Source organism: Panthera pardus, unplaced genomic scaffold, assembly GCF_024362965.1.
Source record: "Panthera pardus isolate Hobbes unplaced genomic scaffold, ASM2436296v1 HiC_scaffold_12, whole genome shotgun sequence".
Classification (NCBI taxonomy): Eukaryota; Metazoa; Chordata; class Mammalia; order Carnivora; family Felidae; genus Panthera; species Panthera pardus.
This window is the reverse complement of record NW_026526677.1, coordinates 58324979-58350086: the sequence shown is the minus strand read 5'-3', so window position 1 is coordinate 58350086 and position 25108 is coordinate 58324979. Positions and strand designations below refer to the sequence as shown.

The 25108-nt window shown below is 41.2% G+C and overlaps 1 protein-coding gene across 4 annotated transcripts in view; it reads right to left on the bottom strand.

The window, feature by feature from the left end:
* Nucleotides 1-1033: 1033 nt before the first annotated feature.
* The window catches only part of RNF169 (ring finger protein 169), a 106385-nt gene continuing 82310 nt past the window's right edge, over nt 1034-25108 (bottom strand). Inside the window, exons 5-7 of one of the 4 annotated variants that reach the window (XR_002079972.2) lie at nt 8377-8476; nt 3394-7814; nt 1034-3283 (exon numbers count right to left, since the gene is read on the bottom strand). Coding sequence is in view for 1 of the 4 variants with exons in the window: in XM_019449819.2 (XP_019305364.2) it covers nt 6633-7814; nt 8377-8476 (1282 nt within the window). In the remaining 3 variants the exon portion in view is untranslated. Of the gene's footprint in view, nt 7815-8376; nt 8477-25108 lie in introns of all 4 variants that reach the window. The other 3 variants (XR_002079974.2, XR_002079973.2, XM_019449819.2) reach the window with 3 other exon arrangements.

Genomic DNA, 25108 nt, shown 5'->3' with positions numbered 1-25108 from the left:
CCCAGCCTGTTCTCCTCGTCACTTATCCAAGATGGCCAGTAACTACCTGGAGCTGGATGTGGCCACAGGAAAGCGAACTGATTTAGATACAGACTCACAATCCTTGCTACTGTAGGATACCTCCCACCCCTACAGTGGGTGCAGAGGGAAGACTGATTTCTCTGGCCCTGGCAGGCCCAAGTCCAGAAGCTCCAACCCAGAAAGCAGCTGGAACCCTAGGGTTAGCCAAGACCAGTGGCGGAGGATGGCACTACCCTCAGTTGATTAAGCCAGGGCAACAGGAAAAGATTGAATAATCAGTGGCCTTGGAGTCAGAAGACCCAGCTTCCAGGCTATGTTAGGCCAGAGTCTCCCATCCTTTCACCAGACCGGGCTATCAGGGAATCCATGAGCGTGATATGTAGTACATTTCCTGTTAAGGGCCAAGGGACAAATTCCATTCTTCTACCTCCAAGCAGCTGCCTTGTTTCTTGCAAATCATTTCAAATACTCTCTTTTGGAAGAGTCTGGGCCAGATTTCAAAGGACCCTTACGTGCTGGTTTACCATGTATGGCATTTCTTACATCAGTCCTTCAAGTTGGCGTTACAAGTTTAGATGAAACAGGCATACGTTTGTTCTGTGTTTGATGAGAAACTGGCACCAAGGGTATTTTGATGAATTTCTGCTTCCAAAGCTGATTTTAAAATCAGATGTTTGGGGTACTGCCCCAGTATGCAAGGACAGTGTCATCCTGTACATCTGTTCTTTACTCAGACTCTTGTGCCTTCATTAGGAGTAAGAATGGTTGAATAGGAGAATGACAGTTATACACTGGAAATAACTCCAAACTCATGCTCCAGCAGCATGCCATGGAAACCCCATCTCGCCTCCTAATTTCTCCCATCCCAGTCTGAATGCCAAAGCGAGACATTCCAGTGTGGGGCATCTCCCAGAGCAAAGATAGCACCAAAAGTCAAACACACATAGTCTATTAGCCCAGATTTGTCTGAGATTACACGCTAGAGGTTAAAACTTTAACTAGAAACAGAACATTCACTTTCATGAGTTTGCTTTACTGTATTCTCAACTTGGGCCTCTCCTTAAGCAGGCAAACACACACTGAAGAATGCACCCTGGTACTGTTTAAATAAACAACACATCACCCCATTTGATTCTGTGCCATTTCTTTGTGGGCAGAAGCATCCCTGACCAGGCATGCCCTGTTCTGAGTCTTTGTCAAAATGCTCTTTACGATGAGCTGGAGAGGAGGCAGCCCGCAGTGGCGGTCCACAAGGATCCAGGCCCCTTCTCCAATTCCAGTGAAGACAGCAGGTAGAAAACCAATATGCATCCCATTTTCTGTTTGTAGGTGGGAAGGGGAAGGGCCCTAAGGACAACAGTGTCTGTACAAATTGAGAGTAACAATAAAACCATTAGATGGCATTTAAGATAATTTTTTTCCCTCACAAAGTTATACATTCTCTCCTTAGGAATTGAAGTGTTCTGCTGCAGGCTAAGGGCCAGACCGAGGGCCCAAAAGCTTCTCTTGAGCTCTAATAATTTAATCTTTGAGGAGTGCATTGCCCGTTTTTACCTCTTATTAAATGAGAGGGAAGGAAGATGAATAAGCCTGGCCTTAGCTCAGCTCTGTCCAACCAGTTGATTTAAGACACCAGAAAAGGTAGAGAGGGAGCCTGCCACGCTTATTAACAAGACATTAAGGAAGCATTTACTCACAAAGCAAAGTGTGTAAATATTTTTCTTAGGAAGAATAAAAATACTGATAATACATAGAACAATGTGCACATTCAGTCTTGGCACTTTTTCTTCATCCAATTTAACTGATCTCTAAACTGGTTGTGACCTCTGCTTATGTCTCTTTTTCCTATAGAACGATCTTCTTCAGAAAGCTACAGTGGGTAACAATCACGTGTAAAGATGCATTTTCTATATCATCTTTGGAGCAAAATCTATTCAACAGCAGCTTTCCCTAGAATCTCCCTGACCCAAAAAAACATACCTGCTTTGTCACTAACTCACAAGAATTTATAAGCAACTATGTTCACTTCTAAAAACCAGGCTGAATACCACTCTTTTGGTTGATGGGGGAAAAGGCTGGCTGAGAAAGATTTAAGTCCCTAAGGAGTTCTTGATTTTTTCAAAGAAAAATGAAGGGCTGGCATGGTTTTAACCCTTGGTGGTTAAAATGATGACTATTCCAATCAAAATATATCACTTCCCAAGATTCCATATTCACATTAGTCACATTATGGGGTTTCCCCTATCTGGGTATGTGTTCAGGGGACAGAGGCATATTTTAATTCTGAAAAATTTTAGAAGAAAAAAGCTATTAAAACAAAAAGCTTCCTATATCATTTGGGTGTCCTCCTCGTTAGCAAATTGTGTGTGTGTGTAACTTAAAAAGACTATTTAGATCCTAGGAAACTACAGTGTCAACAGGGCATAAAGCACTGGACCTCAAGTTCCTTATTAGAAAAAAAAAGGGGAAGCAGGTGGGTGAGTTTGATCTGAGTTATTTCCATGCCCTTTCCAGCTACAGCATTTTATGATTATAATCCAGCCTTCAGTTTTTCTTTCCTTCCTCTCCTGTTGGCTTTCCATCTCAATGAAAAGCCAGGCAGGAAAAAGGAAAGGAATCCAAAGTTGCTGCCAGCTCTGGTGAGAGGTCTGGTTGGGAGAGAGGTTAGGAGATCAGTAAGGTGGGATGTGGGCCTCCTCTGACCATGTCAATGATCCACACCCTGCCTCATTTCCTGGAGCTTATGTAAAAGCAGCTCCTGAAGAGAAATTATTGTCCTGTATCACTGGAGGAGAAAATTCATTCTCCTCTGATAAAATTACTTAGGAAATGGAAAGCAGTGTTGCAATCAAATTGAGAAATACTGATGGGGGTGTCTAAAATGTTCAGTGCAGCCTGCCAGGTGCTGGACAGTATCTCAAATGACTCCATCCAAGATCATCACTATGAAGAAGTGGCCTTTCACACGAGCATGAACAAACTCTCCAGCCACATATACCTTCAAATACATTCCATTAGAGGCTGAGCTTCTTAGGAGCAGGGACTGTCCTTTCCATCCTTGTATCTCCATGACCCAGCACAGGGTTGGCACAAGTTCGAACGAAGCTCAGGAATGTCTGAATGGAACAGAAAGAATGAACGGCACAGCCTTCGGTCATCAGCTTCACCAGTCAAGCACAGTGGCGGTTTCCCACCTTAGTTTGTCACTTTGTAATCAGACAGCAATTAATTAAGCAGCTTTAATCCTTAAGGGCATTTTTTTCTTTTAGGAAAAATGAGAAAAAAAAACAAAAACAGAAGGCATTCATCACCAGTTCTTCCTCTAGACAAAAGTCTAAAAATTAAATTAAAAAAATAAATGAAGCCACTTACAAAGGGTTTTCCTGGGAAGCTTCAGCCAAGGCGAATTAACCTTTTAAAAAGAGGCAATTATACGAAAGGGGCCAAGGGCTGGATGCTTAATCGCCTGATTTGACACCAACCCAACAGGCCCAGATGACTTCTTCCAGCAGATACAATCAACGGGTCATGAGCATGTTCCCAAAGTGTCTCTCCCACTCTATGGAAAAGGGCTGAGCTCCCCCTTCCCAGGGCACCGCATTTCTTGGACTTCCCATCAGAATGACCTTGATCCTCCAACCTCTCAGAACTTCCCCTTTAATAAAAAACACAGAATGCATATACACAAAGAACAGAGTTAGTAGGGCATGGGAAATTTTTAGGGTGAATCAGATTCCAATGATTCATGAGAAATGTTTGTTTTGTGAAATGGTATTTCTCTCATTCTAGCCTACAAACCCTCCCATCGCTCTATTTTCCTTTTCTTGTCTTTCTCCGTCTCCAAATAATTCACATTGACAACTCCATTTGTGACACACTTCACAAGCAAGCAAGCGAGCAACAGGACACAGAATTCTTTCAGAAGCAAAAAGTGTTCAGGTTTTAGTTAAGTAAGGGAAGCATTTTAAAATACAGATAATACCTTAGTGGTTTTTTCCTCCTCCAAAGCCGAGCAGATCAGAGGTGAAGCCTTGTCGCTCCTTAACCTAAACCACTTTGCCTCTGTGTGAAGGGCTACTGCTCAGCTGGAAGTTTGGAAAACAACAATTGATACCATTCCAGGCACAACAGTAGGTGCAAAGGGGAAAGTCAGTAAGTTGGATCCAGCGTCTGGAATGTTCACTTAACAGGAAGTAGCTTTTCACTCTGCACCTGAAACTAAAATTTGTTGCTACTGCTATGCAATTTCTTAAAATGAAAGTAGTACTTTGGGGGAAATATTTAAAATATATATCTTTTTCTATTAAAAATATTTATCTTTTTTCCAAAAACAAAAATCAGTTCCAACCAAAATGTTTTTCAAATTACTGGAGATATAGAAAAAGGTGGCAAGTGGAAAAATAAGTGTCTTTGCTACTACCGAGACTAGCCTTCCGATATTATGTACTCCGAACCAAGGGGAACTGTGTGAAATGGCAGGAACTGATAATTTCTCTAAGGGCATTAAGTCACCCTCCTCTTACTCCGCAGACCAGCACCAGCACCAGCTCTTCTGTCTTGGGTACCAACCCTCCAGCAGCCTTTGGAGACATATGTTGCTGGCAGGGCCTAGAACTGAAGTGGTGTGAATATAATGAGATTGGTGCATGTTTAAACATACATTTGCATGTGTGCACGCACACAGACACACAGAACACATACATTCGAGTGACACTCCCACCAACGTAGTCACTGAGGAGCCTCCACATATCTCCATGATGACCAGAATGCTTAAGACATCTCTGGAACGTCTCTCTGGGAACTGTTTAGGAGCAGAAGAAAATAGCTGCTTTATGGCTGTACCTCATCTATGACTCCAAACCCTCTTGACCTACCTTCTCTTCCAGAGGCTTCAAATAGCCTCTGACTAGTTTCAAACTTAAAATTCTCCCTTCTATAACCACAAAAGATTAAAGATTTGTCCAGAGAAGAAGGGGCAAATCTCCCGGGAGGAATCAAAAGAAGGTGATGTAGTAAATCCCTAGTAATCAGTGAGTCACCATTCCAAATCTTAGCTTCTGCCTCAGTAAGAGGAGGAGGTTGGAATAGATGACCTTTAAGATCCCTTCCAATTCTAACATTTTAGGAGTCTATATTTCTAGACGTTTCTAGACTTTGAGGAGAGTTCCAGAAATGTTTTTGCCAATGGCAACATCATTAGAAAACTATGTGGTATCTTGCTGGGCCACTCAAGGGAGACAACATACACTGGGATATAGAAGCTCTAAAGCCTTTGTTAAAATGCCAGTCACATGACTTTATAGTAACAGCTCATACATGCACAGGGAACGCCAGCCCATCTGAGATTCCCTAAAATCATATCTTAATCCCTATTCTCAATGAGCCCAGATGGGCAGAAGCACCAAGCACCACCAGGGATGCAAAAGACACATGGTGTCAGCTGCTAAGGAAAATAAACCCCAAAGGTCCATGGGACTGAATTTACCAGCTGCATCCAGCTAGATACCTTGTTTCCATAGTATGGAGTTTCAGCATTGCTCTTACCTGACTTCTGGGCAATTGTTTTGGATTTTAGATCAACATTGCAGATAACTCTTGGACACGTAGAGAGTAGTAAGGAAGCTCAACTGTACTTTGTCTCACAGGGTGTATTTTGTCTCCCCCGCCCCACCCCCAAGAAAACAAAAAGGTAAACTGTGCCGGGAGAAGGGAAGATAACTGCATAATATGTGTTTGTACTTCCCGTCAATCTCAATGATCTGCCTATGGATTTTGCACAATCAGTATTCACATGCCCAGCCAGCTTCCCTAGGCTCCTTGGGTCACAATCCATTACAGCAACCTGTCAGTGTGGAAAATCTATGGGATTTCTTGTCGGGAGACCCAACAGTCAGTCTGGGATGTTCCAACTAGTAAATGAGAGAATCTGAACACGTGCCCTGCAGCTCCATCATCTAAAATGGGGCTCACACCGCTTACACGTTAGCACTCCTGAGAAGACCAAATCCAACAGTGACTCAGTGTGGTCTGTCAACTATATAGCATTACTCAAACGTTACTTTTTAAACAGGGAAGGTAAATTAACTTTTGTAGAAGGGAAAAACTCAACCAATTTCAGTAGGTACATTTACTTGTGGCATGGATAAGGAGAAGGGGGAACATAATCATTCTGGAATCTGCCAAAATGCAGATCCACTTCTACGACACAGATGGAAGTAATGTTTATCTGCAAGGCTGATTTAAAATAACACCCTGTTGAAAGAAGTCAGGAGGTCTGTCGGTTTAAGAAGGTATCCCCCCTCATTCCTCTACCATTTGTAACTCTGGCCACTGTGCTCCTGAATCTCATTCCAAGTGGGTGCTGCCCGATTTGGCCCAGGAGCCCTCAGGGACAGGTCACTTTGGGGTGAGGAGTGCTTCTGGCCTCGGTCGCAGGGAGGCAGAGACACAGTTCCCTTGGACATGGACTACGAAGGCCCCGGAACCTCCCAGAACTGTATCAGACAGTGTTTTGCCATTGAAAGAAACCCAAAGTGAGAACACTCAGCTCTTCAGGATAAATGATCAAGCCCAAAGACCTCTTAAAAATAGGTAACACTGTTCATTAGGTGCTACTTGGCCCCGGCCACGTTGCTGGACCGTAAGAGATACTGATCCACGGTTCCTTTTCGCCGACTCACAGTCCGCCTCTCGTTGTCAAACATGCGCTGCAGCTGCAGAGCCAGCCGCCGGTCCTCTTCCTCTTGCTGCAGTTTCTGCTCCATCTCCCGCAGCACCGGCTCTGCCGGGGCCAGGACCACCTCACCACCGCTCTGTCGCAGTTTCTTAAGGGAGCCATTTTGTTCCAAGTGCTTGGTCTTACAGTGTCTTTTCCGGCCCCGACGCAAGGAAGGAAGAGGCTCCTCAGCTCGGCTGTCTGCCAGCACACCATTAGGCAGATCAAAATGATTCGCTGTCTTCAGCTGCTTCTTTGTTTTGAGGACCCCACCCAGAACACTATTTTTGGGTAGCGCTGAATGAGCTGCCGAGATTTTCATGGTTGCGCTTACACAGGTTTTGTCTAACTTGGCATCTGGGGTTGGCCCCGGCCCTTCACTCTGCTCCGTCTCCAAAGTACCACTGGCTCCCACTCTAAGTTCTGAGGAACAGCAGGTTTCCAACGGGATCTCAGAGCTCCTTTTACTATCACTGCCCTGTTCCACTTTTGTTTGGCTAACGGAGGGGAAAAAATCAAGGTCAGTGAGGGTGGGTCCTACACACTCAGAGAGTACTTGCCCACTGGCCAGTCTTGTATTTAAAGCCTGAGGTGGCTTCTCCTTGTTAGAATGGATAACTTCAGCGACCAGTGAGTCTTCCCCTGTTTCTGGAGCCAGGGAGGTGAGGGTGGCTTTCGAAAGGGTCTTTTTGATCTGCCGCTCCTGAAAGATCTGTTCCCACTTCTTGAGGATCCTTGGACTAGCCTCATAAGAAGTCTGCTTCTGCAGGCTTCTGTTTAGGTTGCGGGGTGTTGATTTGATGATGAGGGGACTTAGCACTCGGCCATCAGGGAGTCTCTTGGGAGGAGTACATGGTGAGCAGACAATGGGCTTGAAATGGTTTAGTTCTTCGGAGATGCTGTCATTGCTCTCAGGACTGATGGAGCGCTCGGGCTTATGCAGGGAAGTCAAGGATGAGAGGGAGCTGAAGGGTAGACGCTTCTCGACGGTTAAGTCAGGGGCTGAGAGGCAGCGGTTGTTCTGAGTGGACAAGAGGACACCAATGATGGGGTTGGAGGCTGGGGTTATAGCTGTGACCTAAAAGAAGTTAAAAAGATTATACATACATGCGTATATATTTTTTTCTTCATAACTCTTTTATGATGGTAGAAGGGCAGTGGGGGAAGGGTAAGAAAAGGGATGGAGGGTGATGTGAGCCTAAGAAATGGGGAAAATCCCTAACCTAGAATATGCACCATTTGCAGAAATTCCTACACACTTGAAACAATTAATAAAATTGAAAACCTACAGGGGAAAAAAAACCTCATCTAGAACTTTTAAAAAAGTTTTTCTACTGGCCCTCATTCTACCCTTCTGGCTACTAATTCAATGCAAACTCTCTTCCTTTCCATCTATTCGCAAACTTCTCCAACATAATTAGTATACCCAGGACCCATTCTGCCTCTGCTTGTCTGGAATAGTTTCTGGGGTACCTGGCTGGCTCAAGAGCACGTGACTCTTGATCTCAGGGTCATGAGTTCAAGCCCCACATTGGATGTGAAGCCTACTCAAATAGCGTGTGCAATAGTTTCTGTCGTGGCCATGTGGGGAGCTACAGGATGGAAGTAGAGAGCTCCAGAAGCCTGTGTCTGAGATGTACCTTGGTTTTGCTGGTTGGGGCTGCTCTGAGTCTGCTCTTCGCTCTGTCCTGAGCTGTGTCACTGCAGCTCTGACTCCTTTCCACCTTGGAATTTAGGTTCCTAAATAAATAAATAAAAGACAGATAGTCAAAAGTAGCCCATATGCTAACTAAGGAAAAAAGAATAACAATCTCTTCTGTGCCCTCAAAGCCATCTACCAAGAAAGACAATTCCCTTGGCAAGGTACAGATAGGAAATGAATTGATTTATTAACAGAACACATTCTAAGAACAAATCCTGTCAAAAGAGAAAGAGCTCTCCAGAGAGGACATTCAGTGTAAGCCTTGGTTTCCAAACTAGATCCTGCTTAAATATGAAAGACCAATCAATGGCTGTTCTGCTCGAGCTTAGAGAGATGTAGGGATACTTCGCCTTCTTTAATAGGGTGGATAGAGTATTAAAATCACCTTTATGAACAATAAATTTTTTCCTTTTATTAGGCCCAACCCTCTCCTCAAGCAATCTAAGTCAGCCAAGAAACAAATATTTAAGTACTTACAAAATACATAGCACTGCACTAAATTTTTATGCGGGGAGTCAAAATTAAATGTAGTCTCTTCCTTAATTTATTACATTTGAGCTTCCAAAGGCCTAAATCGGTTATTCAAGAGATTTCATGAACACGTGATTTTTTTTGTCTGACGCATGCAAAATTATGACTTTACAACCCAATCCAAAACCCAGAGTACCTGTATTATAACATGAATCTTATTGTGTAAGGATTATATGCAGGTGACTGTCACCTATCCCACTGACAAGGGGGAACTATAAGTAGGAGTTTTTGATTATCTTATTACTCACCTTTGTTTCCTGATCTCCAATTTGTGCCTAATACATGTCCGGTGAGAATGATGCCTTTACAAACATGTGCAGCTGTTATTTTCCCTGTGCTACAACTCTATTCAACAAGCAATTATCATACTTACTATATGCCAATCACTGAGGAGCACATGTGGGCACTGGGAATACTGAGAAGAATGAGACACAATCTAGGGTCTTCAAGGACTCAGAGTCCAGTGGGGCAGGCAAATAAATCAAACAATACAGTGAAGTGGTACCCAAAAAAGTATGCCTTGAGGGAGTTATTAATTACCTGGATGGAGTGAGGACAGGGTGGAAAGCCTCCCTATGGCACATGTAGTCTGAAGGATAAATAAGAATTTGCCAGAAGTCAAGGTGGATACATAGCCATGTAGACGATCCCAAACAGAAATTATTTCCTCGAATGATTCTATTTAGCTTTGGAATGAAATACATCATCACAGCTACTCTTTTGTAGCAAAAGATTTACTCTTTAAGTTTCACTGTGCCAGGATTAACTCAGAAAACTTACAAAGGAAGTAATAAGGTGCATTCCCCCAGTGCCTTTCCTCTCCCTATGTCTCTAGCAAAGGCTTCTTTTTTAATATTTATTTATTTTTGAGAGAGAGAGCGAGAGCGAGTGAGCGCAAGCTGGGTAGGGGCAGAGAGAGGGAAAAAGAGAATCCTAAGCAGTCTCCACACTGTCAGTCCACAGTCCAAAGTGAGGCTCGACCCCACAAACCACAAGATCATGATCTGAGCCAAAATTGAGAGTCGGCTGCTCAACAGACTGAACCTCCTAAGCGCCCCTACCCACAGTGGCCTCTATTCCAGCATTTCTGTGCTATTCCATTCAAAACCCTCTAATCCTATGTCTCATGGCCACATCACCTTGCTATATGGTTCCAGTCTGCAGAACTAATCTATGCTACCGTATTAATAGGAGAAAGTGGTGGCCAACCTGCATCTCATGCCTGCACTTTACCAAGAAAATTCAACACTGAACCTAAGCAAATAATGTGAGAGTTGTACCTTCTAGTGGGAAATGTATTTTGGAACAGGTAGGAAACTTAGACATCACCCTATAAAGGCAGCTGCTTAGAAATCAGCGTGTTTTGTATTTTGCCTGGCATCATATTGAAATTCACTTGCATTCCCAGAACTCACACAAACTGTCAGTGGTGTAAGCCACCCAGAAGTAAAATGGATGACAGATTAAAATGCTGGGGTGAACAACATATACTTTGGGTCAGGAGGAATGAACATAGGGCTGAAAGAGAAGGCATTATTATTTCAAATACATGACTTGTTTGGCATCATTCCACTGGAGAAACAGTAGACACTTAGAGAAAAAGATGTTCTGCTCAACATAAGAAAGAACTTTGTAACCTTCAATACAGCAGTTCATTAATAGCTGCCTTGGTATTCAAACTGAGGCTGTACCTATATTTAGGGCTCCAAATACTCCATAATTAAGAATTAGTTTAATATAATTTTTAAAAACATGCTATGAATCCATATTGTCAGCAGTAGCAGAGTCAAATTTAAAGACACTGGCTACATGCCCAAATTATCAGATCTACAAATGACAGGTACCTATTGCTGGGGGGAACCTCTTCATATGCCCCCTAAATTCCATTTTGGTGAAAGAAAAGGCCCAGGGAGGAAACCCATACCTGGGGCACTCAAGCACAACAAGGACACCCAAAGTAGTTTCTGACTATCTAAAACCTTTTTGGTAAACCTCAGTATAGCTGAAACTGTCACTGTCTGTCTCTTCCGTTCCCTTAGCCTTCTGACTTTACTGAGTACCAACTCGGTGCAAGGCATGAAAGACAGATTGATGAAAGATAATCTTGACCCACAGGCGCATCCAGTCACTGAAGTCCACCCTACCATATCACAAAAGTGCTATAAGAGCAGTAATTCTATAGTTAATCTCTGTTTCCTTCTTAGAGTTTATAGCTATAGCCCTTACATTTAGGTATCTGATTCAATTTGATTTATTTGGTGTGAGATTGGGGTCCAATTTCATTTTTTAGTATATGGATATCTAATTGTTGTCCCAACACCATACGTGAAGAAACTATGCTTTTTCCCCATAGAATAGCCTCGGTACCTTTACTGAAAATCAACTGACCATAAATATATGGGTTTATTTCTGGACTCCCAATTCTGTTCCACCGATTGACATATCTACTTCTATTTCAGTACCACACTCTCCACTTATTTGTATTTTCAATGTCTCTCATCAACGTCTTAATGTTTTCAGTATATAGATCTTTCACCTCTTTGATTAAATTTATTCCTAAGTATTTTATTTATTTATTTTTTGATGCTATGGTGAATGAGGCTATTTTATTTCTTTTTCAGATATTCCACTATTAGTGTGTAGAAACACAAGTGATTTCTGTATGCTAATTTTGTATCCAGCAACATTACTAAATTCACTGATTAGCTCTATAGTTTGTGTGTGTGTGTGTGTGTGTGTGTGTGTGTGTGTGTGTGTGGTCTTTAGGATTTTCTACATATAAGTTCATATCGTCTGCAAACAAAGACAATTATACTTCTTGCTTTCCAATTCAGATGCCTTGTTTTCTTCTTTTTCTTGCCTGACTGCTCTGGCTAGGACTCCAAGTACTATGTTGAATAGGAGTGCTGAGAGTGGGCACCCTTGTCTTGTTCCTGACCTTAGAGGAAAATCCTTCAATCTTTTTCACCATTGAGTATGTTGTTAGCTGTGGGCTTGTCTTATATAGCCTCTATTATGTTAAAGTATATTCCTTCTGGGGTGCCTGGGTGGCTCAGTCGGTTAAGCGTCCGACTTCGGCTCAGGTCACGATCTCGCAGTATGTGAGTTCGAGCCCCGCGTCGGGCTCTGTGCTGACTGCTCAGAGCCTGGAGCCTGTTTTGGATTCTGTGTTTCCCTCTCTCTCTCTGACCCTCCCCCGTTCATGCTCTGTCTCTCTCTGTCTCAAAAATAAATAAACGTTAAAAAAAAAAATTTAAAGTATATTCCTTCTGTACCAAATTTGTTGAGAGCTTTTATCATAAAAGGATGTTGTATTTTGTCAAATGCTTTTTCTGCACCTATTGAAATAATATGATTTTTACCTTTCTTTCAATTAATGTAGTGTATCACATTTATTGTTTTGCCTATGTTGAACCATCCTTGTACCCCAGAGATAAATTCCACTTAATCATGGTTATGAGCCTTTCCATGTGCTACTGAATTCAGTTCACAAATGTGTTGGTGAGATTTTTTGCATTGATATTCACAATCTGGGATATAAACCTGTAATTTTCTTTCCTGGTAGTGTCCTTGTCTGGCTTTGGCATCACGGTAAAGCTGGCTTCATAAAACGATTTTGGGAGTGTTTCCACCTCTACAATCTTTTGGAAAAGTTTGAGAAGGATTAGCATTAATTCTTCTCTAAATGTTTGGGAGAATTCACCAGGCAAACCATCTGGTCCTGAGCTTTTCTTTGTTGGGAGGTATTTTATTACTGATTGAATCTCCTTATTTTTTATTGATCTGTTCAGATTTTCTATTTCTTCATAATTCAATTTTGGTGGGTTGTATCCATCTAGGAATTTATCCATTTCTTTTCTAGGTTATCCAACTTGTTGGCATATAATTGTTCGTAGTAGTCTCTTGCGATCCTTTGTATTTCTGTGATATCAGTTGTGGTATCTCCTCTTGCAGTTCCAATTTATTTCTTTGAGACTTCTTTTTTTTCTTAGTTAGCCTAGCTAAAGGTTTTCAATTTTATCTTTAAGAAAAAAAAAACCCACCAACTCTTTGGTTCATTGATCTTTTCTATTGTTTTTCTGGTCTCCATTTATTTCTGCTCTAATCTTTGTTATTTCCTTCCTTCTGCAAACTTGGGCTTCTTCTAGTTCCTTGAGGTGTAAAGTTAGGTTGTTTATTTGAGCTCTTTCTTTTTTCGTAAAAAAGGTTGTTTTTTATGAAAGGGTGTTTACTAAAAGGGTGTTTATTGCTGTATAATCCCTTTTAGAATGGATTTGCTGTATCGGACAAGTTTTGGTATGTCATGCTTCCATTTTCACTTGTTTAAAGATATTTTTTATTTCACTTCTTCTTTGACCCACTGATTGTTCAGGTGCATGTTGTTCAATTTTGTCATATTTGTGAATTTTTCAGTTTTCCTCCTGTTATTGATTTCTAATTTTATACCACTGTGGTCAGAAAAGACATCTGGAATGATTCCAATCTTCTTAAATTTTCTAAGGCTTGTTTTGTGACCCATATTATCTATCCTGGAGAATGTTCCATGTGCACTTGAGAAGAATATGTATTTTGCTGCTGTTGGATGGAATGTTCTGTGTGTGCCTGTTAGTTTTATGTTGGTCTAAAGTATAGTTTAACTCCAACATTTCCTTATTAATTTCTTGTCTGAATGATCTAGGCACTGTTGAAAGTAGGTACTAGAGTCCTCCACACTATTATTATATTGTTGTCTATTTCTCCCTTCAGATCTGTATTTCCTTAATACATTTAGGTGCTCCCAAGTTGGGTGCATTTATGACTGTTATATCCTCTTGATGAATTGACCCTTTATCATCATATAATGACCTTCTTTGTCTCTTGTTACCATTTTGGCTTAAAGTCTACTTTGTGTGACATAAGAATAACTACTCTGTCTTTTGGTTTTCATTTGCATGCAGTATCTTTTCCATCCCTTCAATTTGGGCCTATATGTCCTTAAAGCTGAAGTGTGTCTCCTGAATGCAGCATATAGCTGGCTCTTGTATCCATCTAGCCTCTCTATGCCTTTTTTTTTTTTTTTAATTTTTATTTTTTGAGAGAGAGCATGAGTAAAAAAATTTTTATTTTTTGAGGGGAGGGGCAAAGGTAGAGGGAGGGACAGAATCATAAGCAGGCTCCATGCCCAGTGCAGAGCTTGACACACGGGGCTCAATCTCAAAACCATGAGATTATGACCTGAGTCAAAATCAAGAGTTGGATGCTTCACTGACTGAGCCATCCAGGTGCCCCTATATGACTTTTGATTGGAGAATTTAACCCATTTACATTTAGAGTAATTACTGATAGATAGGGAGTGATTAATGCCATCTTAGTTGTTGTTTGTAGCTGTTTCATACTTCCCTTGATCCCTCCTCCCTCTCTTTCAGCATTCCTTTGTGAATTAATGATTTTCCATAGTACTATTGCTTTGCTTCCTTTCCCTTTTTTTTTCATGACTCTACTGTTGGCTTTTGCTTTGTGCTTTACCATGAGACTTACATAAAATATTTTATAGATATAACACTCTATTTTACACCAGTAACACTTTAACTTCCATCACATACAAAAGATTTACCCCTTTACTTTTTTGATGTCACAAGACACTTCATATGTATTCATTAACAAATTATTTTATAGTTATTTTTAATACTCTTGTCCTTTAAACTTTATACTAGAGTTAAGTGGTTAATGTACCACCATGTTACAGTATTAGAGAATTCTAATATGACTATACATTTACCTTTACCAGTATGTTGTGTATTTACATATTTTCATGTTACTAGTTAGCATTATTTTGTTTCAGTCTGGAGAGTTCCTTTCAGCATCTTTGTAAGGCTGATCTAGTGGTGATGAACTCCCTCAGCTTTTATTTGTCTGGGAAAGTCTACCTCCATTTCTGAAAGGCAGCTTTATTGGATAGAGTACTCTTGGTTGGCAGGTTTTTTTCTTTCAACCCATGAATATGTCACCCCATTCCCCTGGTCTGTAAGGTTTCTGCTGAGAATTCCGCTGAGGGCATATGGGGGTTCCTTTATAAGTTACAATCCTCTTTTCTCTCACTGCTTTTAAGATTCTCACTCTGTCTTCCATTTTTTACAGCTTTATTATGTGTCTTGGTGAGATCTCTTTAAGTTGAGTTTGGTGACCTATGAGCTTCCCAAATTTAGATATCCAAACCTTTCCCCAGATTTGAACAGTTCTCAGCTCTTACTTCTTTAAATAACCTTTCTGCTCCCTTCTCCCTCTCCCACCCTTCTCCTTCTGAAATTCCAATAGTTTGAAAATTATTATTATTATTATTTTTTGACGGTATCCCACAGGTCATACTGGCTTTCTTCACTGTTTCCCATTCTTCTTTCTTCTGCTTAGTCCACCCTGCTATTAATGCTTTCCACTGCATTTTTCTTTTCATTCAACGTTTTCTTCGGCTCCAGAATTTTTGTTGTGTTCTTATTATTTCTCTTTATTGAACTTCTTTTTCTTTTTTTACTGTACTGCTGTCCTGATTTAGTTGAATTGTCTTTCTGTGTTTTGTTGTAGCTCATTAAGCTTTCTGAAAACAGCTATTTTGAGCTCTTTATTGGGTACATCACAGATCTTCATGTCTTTGGGATCCATTACTGGAAAATTATTGTGATCTTTTGATGGTGTCGTATTTCCTTGATTTTTCATGTTCCTTGAAGTTTTTTTGCATTGCTGCCTTCACATTTAAAGTTGCAGTCGCTGGAACCACAAAAGGCCCCGAATAGCCAAAGTAATTTTGAAGAAGACCAAAGCAGGAGGCATCACAATCCCAGACTTTAGTCTCTACTACAAAGCTGTCATCATCAAGACAGCATGGTATTGGCACAAAAACAGACACACAGACCAATGGAATAGAATAGAAACCCCAGAACTAGACCCACAAACGTATGGCCAACTAATCTTTGACAAAGCAGGAAAGAACATCCAATGGGAAAAAGTCTCTTTAACAAATGGTACTGGGAGAACTGGACAGCAACATGCAGAAGGTTGAAACTAGACCACTTTCTCACACCATTCACAAAAATAAACTCAAAATGGATAAAGGACCTGAATGTGAGACAGGAAACCATCAAAACCCTAGAGGAGAAAGCAGGAAAAGACCTCTCTGACCTCAGCCGTAGCAATCCCTTACTCGACACATCCCCAAAGGCAAGGGAATTAAAAGCAAAAATGAATTACTGGGACCTTATGAAGATAAAAAGCTTCTGCACAGCAAAGGAAACAACCAACAAAACTAAAAGGCAACCAACGGAATGGGAAAAGATATTTGCAAATGACATATCGGACAAAGGGCTGGTATCCAAAATCTATAAAGAGCTCACCAAACTCCACACCCGAGAAACAAATAACCCAGTGAAGAAATGGGCAGAAAACATGAATAGACACTTCTCTAAAGAAGACATCCGGATGGCCAACAGGCACATGAAAAGATGCTCAACGTCGCTCCTTATCAGGGAAATACAAATCAAAACCACACTCAGATATCACCTCACGCCAGTCAGAGTGGCCAAAATGAACAAATCAGGAGACTATAGATGCTGGAGAGGATGTGGAGAAACGGGAACCCTCTTGCACTGTTGGTGGGAATGCAAATTGGTGCAGCCACTCTGGAAAACAGTGTGGAGGTTCCTCAGAAAATTAAAAATAGACCTACCCTATGACCCAGCAATAGCACTGCTAGGAATTTACCCAAGGGATACAGGAGTACTGATGCATAGGGGCACTTGTACCCCAATGTTTATAGCAGCGCTCAACAATAGCCAAATTATGGAAAGAGCCTAAATGTCCATCAACTGATGAATGGATAAAGACATTGTGGTTTATATACACAGTGGAGTACTACAGGGCAATGAGAAAGAACGAAATATGGCCCTTTGTAGCAACGTGGATGGAACTGGAGAGTGTGATGCTAAGTGAAATAAGCCATACAGAGAAAGACAGATACCATATGGTTTCACTCTTATGTGGATCCTGAGAAACTTAACAGAAACCCATGGGGGAGGGGAAGGAAAAAAAAAAAAAAAGAGGTTAGAGTGGGAGAGAACCAAAGCATAAGAGACTCTTAAAGACTGAGAACAAACTGAGGGTTGATGGGGGGTGGGAGGGAGGGGAGGGTGGGGGATGGGTATTGAGGAGGGCACCTTTTGGGATGAGCACTGGGTGTTGTATGGAAACCAATTTGACAATAAATTTCATATATTGAAAAAAATAAATAAATAAAGTTGCAGTCGCTTCCTCCAGTCTTTATTAACTGCCTTTGGGAAAGACATACTTTCCATCTGCCTTGGTAGGGATTCTGAGGCTTCCTCAGATCTTCTATGGACATATTTGCTCCTTGTTTCTTGCTCCCTCTTATGGCAGAATTCTTAAGCTTGTATGACTTGTCTTGATCCTGTAGCACACCAGGCCATGCACTGACACAAAAGCATCCTTTTGCTTTTCCAAAGGTGGCACTAAAACTGAAGTTTGTGGTCTCTCCCTTGCCCACAGAGTTTGGCTGGCTTTCTACACACGCTCACTAGTCATGGGTAGAAATGTGCAAAGTGAGCCACAGGGTGGAGGCGTGAATGAAGTGTGTTTAGTGCTGGGAGTGCCTGTGACTCAGGTGGGAGGATCCACAGATGAAGATCTGGTTATTTATTTGACATTTTTCTTCATTTTAAATATAGAAATTAGAATTATAAATTTCCCTCTAAGCACTACTGTTACAACTACATCCCAAGTTTTAGTATGTTGGGTTTCATTTTCATTCCTCTCAAGGTATTTTTTAATTTCTCTTGTGATTTCTTTTTTATAATTTTTTTTAATGTTTACTTATTTTGAGAGAAGCAGAGCATGAGTGAGGGAGGAGCAGAGAGAGAGGGAGACACAGAATGAGAAGCAGGCTTCAGGCTCTAAGCTATCAGCACAGAGCCCAATGCAAGGCATGCACTCACAAACCACGAGATCATGACCTGAGCCAAAGTCGGGTGCTTAACCAACTGGGCCACCCAGGTACTCCTCTTGTGATTTATGTTTTGACCCATGTGTTTGTTTGATTTTTAATGCATTGTTTAATGTCCACATATCTGTGAATTTTCCAGTTTTTCTTGTTATTGACTTACAGCTTCATTCTATTGTGATCAAAAAAGATATTTTGTATTATTCCAATCTTTTAAAATTTATTGAGACTTATTTTATGGTGTAACATATGGTCTACCCTGAAGAATTTTCCATGTGCACTATAGTAGAATGTGTGTTCTGCTGTTGTGGGGTGGAATGCTTTATATATAGTAAGTCTAATTGGTATCCAATATTGTGCAAGTCTTCTATATCCTTCTTTACCTTCCATCTATAATATTACATCCATTATTGAAATTGCGTGCCAAAGTCTCCAACTATTATCATTAAAGTGTTTACTGTTCCCTTCAATTCTGTCAGTTTTTGCTTCATATATTTTATGCATCCATTATTAGGTGTGTATGTGTTTACAATGTTGTATGTGTATGTGTGTGTGTGTGTGTTAAGTAATCTCTACACCCAAAATGGAGCTCAAACTCACAACCCCAAGATCAAGAGTCGCATGCTCTACTAACTGAGCCAGCCAGGTACCCCATACAATGGTTATATCTTCTTAAAAGATTGACCTTTTTATCATTATACAATGTCCGTCTTGTCTCTTGTAATAATTTTGTCCTTAAGTCTACATTGTCTGATATTAGTTTAGCTACTCCAGTTCTCTTTTGGTCACTGTTTGCACAGAATATCTTTTTCTATCCTTTCACTTTCAACCTATTTTTGCCTTTGGATCTAAAGTGAGTCTCAGCCTATATCTGGAACATATTTTTAAAAAATCCATTCTACCAATATCTGTCTTCTATTTGGAGAGTTTTAATTCATTTATATTTAATGTAATTACTGATGAGGAAGGATTTACTTCTGCCATTTTGCTATTTGTTTTCTATATGCCTTATACCTTTTTTTGTTCATCAATTCTCTATTAATGCCTTCTTTTGTGTTAGATATTTCCTAGTATACCATTTTGAGTCTCTTCTTATTCCTTTATTAAATGTGTTTTAATTATTTCTTAGTGGTTGCTCTGGGGATTACAATAAACATCTTATTTTACAACAATCTATTTCAAAATTAATACCAATTCAACTTCAATAGCATAAAAAAGCTTTTTTTGTTCCTATATAACTCTATTATCACCCTTTTACATTGTTATTGCTACATGAAGAGCTACAAAAATTATTGTAAAAACATCTTATAAGTCATAAACATATTACTGTAGTATTTGCTCAAAATAAGAGGCTTCAAAATACTGGCTGAGGGGTGAGTGGATGACTTAGTCAGTTAAGCCTATGACTTGACTTTGGCTCAGGTCACAATCTCACAGTTCATGGGATCAAGCCCCCCTTTTGGGCTCTGTGCTGACAGCATGGAGCCTGCTTGGGATTCTCAGTCTCCCCTGTCCCTCCCCAACGTGCTCTTGCTCTCACTCTCTCTCTCTCTCTCTCTCTCTCTCTCAAAATAAATAAATAAACTTAAAAAAATTATAGGCTGAGAACAGTCAAGACCAGTGAACTTGATGATGTTCTTAGGACTGAAAGAACTTAAACAACATCTTCACTAAAAAAATAAGTGAAGTAACTACTCCCATTACTTGTGTACATCCATTTCTGTACCCCTAAACACCACCACACAATGGATATATTTAATAAATTTCATATTAATGAATAAAAATATATACAGAAAGGCCTCTCTATTATGAAAAAAAGAGAAAACTTAAACATTGATTAGGAATGTAATATCTGTCAGGCACTATGCTACTTTAAGTATTCTGTATCTCATGTAATCCACACAGAAACTCTATGAGATAAGCATCATCATCCTCACTTACAGTCAAAGAACTGAGGGAGGTGATCTTCCAAGGTCACACAGCTGAAGCCAAGGTTTAAACCTGTATCTCTATGATTCTAAGGCTTGTGTTCTTTCTACCACAAGATATTGATCTTACATTCTACTCTACTGTGGCATAAAACAGACCCAGCACATCTAGAGAAGCTCTCTCTTCCAAACACATAATGAAGTCATAAACAAGAGAAAGCAGCATTGTCTAAAAGGCAACTGGCTTAAAATTTCCATTGCCAAGAGACCAGATGGTTTCTGGGATGTAGAGTTAGGCTAAAAATACCCACCAACACAATGAGTCTGACTTACAAAGAAAGAAAGGAGGGGCAGCCAGTATAAACATGCAGCTGGAAAACTAGAAGATTTAATGCTTATAAAATACTGCTTAAAGGGTTTTCAAATGGTAATACATGATACAAAAGATTAGATAGCTCATGCTCTGAACTGTTCAATCACCACTCTCACATATCCAAACCATAGTAGCTTATTAATTAAACTCTCAGGTCTGGCAGAGCTGAGTTCCACCTAGAAGCTAAAGGCTGGAGAGGAGCCTTCTTCCAGCCCCTAGCCTGGGTGTATGAGCCCTCCCAAACGTCACCACATACACACATACTTGAATGAAACCAGAAACCTTCTTAGGCCCAGTGGTAGCTGCTGTGCACCCAGAAATGGGTGAGATTTTGTTATAATCCTTCCCTTGTGTATTTATGATCTGGGTTATCTGCCTTGTGTACACTAGTATTATTTCTTTTTTTAAGTGTACAGTTTAATGGTTTTTAATTCGCATAGTTATTTAACCATTACCACAATCAATTTTAGAACATTTCCATCACCTCATAAGGAAACCTCATGCCCTTTAGCTATCACCCCTAAGCTCCTGCTTCTCCCCAAGCCCTAAGCAACCACTGATCTATTTTCTGTCTCTACCTGTTTGGCTATTCTGGACACACAGCAGTAGATGTTGGTGATAGATGGAGGAACACTGCTTTCACAGCTATATTCTAAAAGGACTAGTATCATGCAAAAGGACTTCAGTCCCCTCAAAAATGAGGAAAATTGGACAAGCTCTTATTTACCTCTGTAGCAACCCTTTATCTTTTTAGAACAAGGCAGGGTATAAATTAAACAAAGAGAAGGAAGGCAGTTTTCCCTTGTAAAGGTAGATCATTTCAAGATGAGGTTCCAAGTGCAGAGCCTTTGGTCACAGGGTTCCTTCAGTAGTTTGATAGAAAGTGCATAGATTTGGGATAAAGAGAGACCTGAGTTCTAGTTCCATCTCTGTCATTATAATGCGGTGAGAAGCTCTTGGGTGAGTTACTTAACCTCTTTGAACTGCATTTTCCTTAGCCGAAAAATGGGAATAGTATAAAAAATCTTGTAGGATTAATGTGATAACTAAATGAAATGAGGTGTGTAAAGTACTCAACATGACCGGAAGCACTGGAGAAAAGCTAGTTCCCCTGCTACCACTCACCATCCCACCCTCTGAAAACTACCCAGGGCCTGGTGTGGCAGAGAAATTACTGGCACCTATAAAACCTGCTGCTCTCCTTATGTTCCACATCACTTCTCCTTAAGCTATGTTCCCTTTGCAACCACATTCCACTACTTTTAACACGATTTGTCCTCTTAATAACCAGTTCATCTGCTTGATTTGTTTCAATTCCTTTATCCCTCCCCAACACACACACACACACACACACACAATGTGCCCCAGACCATCATCAAGTCTTGTGGTTTCTTCTAACTCATTACCTCATCTTTCTCTCACAGCCTCCTCTCCCTTATGGTTACCATTTGTTCCCCACACACAAACTTGCTAAGTCTAATCCTTAGATTTTTACGGAGTTTTCTAACTCCCCTCACCCCTTTCTTTTCATGCCATGGCCTCATTTTCTCCACTCTTAAAAAGTCTGCTTTAAGCCACTTCGAAATTTTTTTTTTAATGTTTATTTATTTTTGAGACAGAGAGAGACAGAGCATGAATGAGGGAGGGTCAGAGAGAGAGGGAGACACAGAATCTGAAGCAGGTTCCAGGCTCTGAGCTGTCAGCACAGAGCCCGAAGCGGGGCTCGAACTCACAGACTGTGAGATCATGACCTGAGCTGAAGTTGGAAGCTCAACCGACTGAGCCACCCAGTAAGCCACTTGCAGAGGCTTTAGCTGAGAGGTGGAAAGAATCTTAAGAAATTATCCAGTAGGGATGCCTGGGTGGCTCAGTCAGTTGAGCATCCAACTTCAGCTCAGGTCATGATCACACAATTCGTGAGTTCGAGCCCTGCATCTGGCTCTTGGCTGCCAGTGTGGAGCCTGCTTCAGATCCTTTGCCTCCCTCTCTCTCTGCCTTTCCCCTGCTTGTGCTCTCTCTTCAGAAATAAATGAACATCAAAAAACAGTAATCACACAGTAAAAGACCCTGCCCAGCAAGCAGGTAGGCCTAACAACCTGTCTTTTGCATAGATGAGACAGAAGTGGGTCCAGTGAGTTTACTCAAGCTCACACAACGTCCCTACCATCTCCCTAGACTATCCTCCCCATCTCCACCTCTTTGGCTGTGCCTCCTTTCATCAATTCTGCAGCTAGTCCTCCAATATCATACCGCTCGTGTCTCTATTTGGTATCTGAAAGCATATGTATTTTCATTTGTTCACTTTAAGGAAGAGGGACAGGTCTGCATATTTTAAGGAAGAGGGACAGGTCTGCAACACTGACTGGGCATGCATTTATTATTGCTGAGTCTGTTAGTTTCTGTCTCTATCTCCCCTCAAACACACCTTATAGTAAGCATCTTAGGTATCATTTGATGTGCCCCACCCTGAGCCACAGACTCAGGCTTAAAGTATTTGGACATTAGAAAACAAAATATGTGGTTAATTTCTACTTAATAAAGGCTTAATTACTACTCAGTGGGAAACAGTTTTCTTTTATAGAATCTCTAAAAAAAGTACCATCGTAAGCTATTGTTAATGCATTTGAAGGCTAAAATCAACTTTATAATATATAAAACTTTATAATATATACACTTTATCAGTGTGGTACTAGACACCCCCCACCCCGTATTAATCATATGGAATCTAGTCTATAAAAACAACCACCAGCCAGTGTGTCCCTCTACAGCGACCTGAGCCCTCCCTCCTATGCTGCAAGTTTGACAAGTTTGACAATCGATTTTGACAAAGCTCCAGTTTAACCTACTACAGCACAAGACTTACTCAAACATTCCCTAAGTATTTATTGAGTGGAGGCTCGATATGCCAGACACTGTACTAAGCAGAGCAACCATAATGGTGAACAAGATGCTGTCCTTGGTTGCAAGGGGTTTAAAGTCTAGTGGGGAGATGGGCAGAGGCAGTATAGGGGTCTATAAAAAGGTGATAGGGGACAATTTTGTAAAGTGGAAAGAACCAAGAAACCTCGGTTCTAACTCAGATTCCTACTATTCTAGCTATCTACGATTTGGCAAACCATGTTCTCTCTCTCCGGGCTTTAGTCTTCTCATCAATAAAAAAAGAATTAGGTAAGATAATATTTAAGATCCTTTTCAGAGGGAGGGGCCAACATGATAGAGAAGTAGAGGGATCTGAAGTTCCCTCGTCTCTCAAACACAGCAGTGTTGAGGCCAAATGACTTTGAATTCCAAGAGTCCATGTGGCAAAGTGACAGAAACTTCTCCAGGGACCCACCAGGACAACCTGTCAGGCCATAGATGCGTGGCTGCGAATTGGGAGTGATAAAATGGGCAGACGGCAGAGGAACAGAGGAGGGATCCCCTCTGCAGAGAGACAAAGGGAAGAGAAAGGCTGGGGAAGCGTAAGACTGTATCTGGACAAGAGAAAGATCTAATCTCTAACTGTGGGGCTTTCTCCAGACTGGGGCCGACTGCCCCGTTCACACACCTGGGGAGGAGGGGAGCCAGCCCTGTGCTCGGTAACTAGTTCAGAGGCACAGTCCACAGTGGGAGAAAGCAATCCCCTCTCTGGAGTGCTGTGGGAAGAAGGTATATATCCTTTCAAAGGACAAAGATTGCCTGCGCCTGCCAGCCAGAGACCCTATATCCAGCGGCGCAGAGCGGCACTTTCCCCAAACCAGGACAGATGGAGTGGGAACCTTAAAGACATAGGGGTTTAAGTCCCAGAAGAGTGCCAGGGAGGTGCGGGAACTGGCGGAACAGGACAAAACACCTCGTTTGTGCCCACGGCACAGTGAGGATAGCTTGAACAGAGTGATTTGGGACACCTGGTCCGTGGAGGAGAGCCTGGGGTGTCACCATTTTTCTCCCCACCACCAAGGTGGGGCTTCAGGGAAGGGACAGTGGGCCTACATCAAACCACGGCCCTCCACACCTGGTAACTGCTATCTCCTGGAGAGGCATAGGCGCTGAGGACCAGACAGCCCCTCCTCCAGACTGTGGCTGTTGCATTGCCTGATTAAATTCTCGGACAATTATATATATATATATATTCTTCCTTCCTTTTCTCCTTCTTATCTCTTTCCTCCTCTAGTCTGGTTAATGTGGTTGTTGGTTTGTTTAATCAGACATATTTAATCTATTCTCTTTATACATGTTCTACACCTCCTTCTTTATTTTCCTTTCTCTCTGGATTAAGCCGTATAGTTTTTCTGGTCAATTTTCTTTTCTTTTTCCCTGCCTCCTTTTTTATTTTTCTTCCTCTCCCTCTCTGGATTAAGCCGTATAGTTTCTCTGTCTGGTCAATTGTTATTTTATTTTATTTTTCCCTGCCCTGTCATTTCTCTCTTTGTATGGGATAAGGCCTCATCCATCAGCACTGCCTCCACCCTGTTTACTTGTAGCTGGTGTTTCTGTTTTTTCGCCTTTTTTGTTTGTTTGTTTATTTGTTGTGTGTTTGTTTTTGTTTTCTGTTTTTTGTTTGTTTCCTTTCCAGGGCTACTTCAATGAACAAATCAAAACACACCTGGTGGAGGGTCCAAAACATCACCACGAGTAGGGAGAAAAAGTAACCAAAGTCACAACAACAGAGAGCAAGTAACACCTCCAAAAACACCTCCTGAAGGGTGATGCCCTGGAGAGTGTATGACCCCTCTTTAATATAGTGCTCGCAGGTGCAGGGCACATAACAAGCTTGTAAAACACATAAGGGACAGAAAACTAGCCAAAATGACAAAATGGAAGAATTCTCCTTAAAAGAAATTCCAAGAAAAAAATGACAGCTAAAGAATTGATC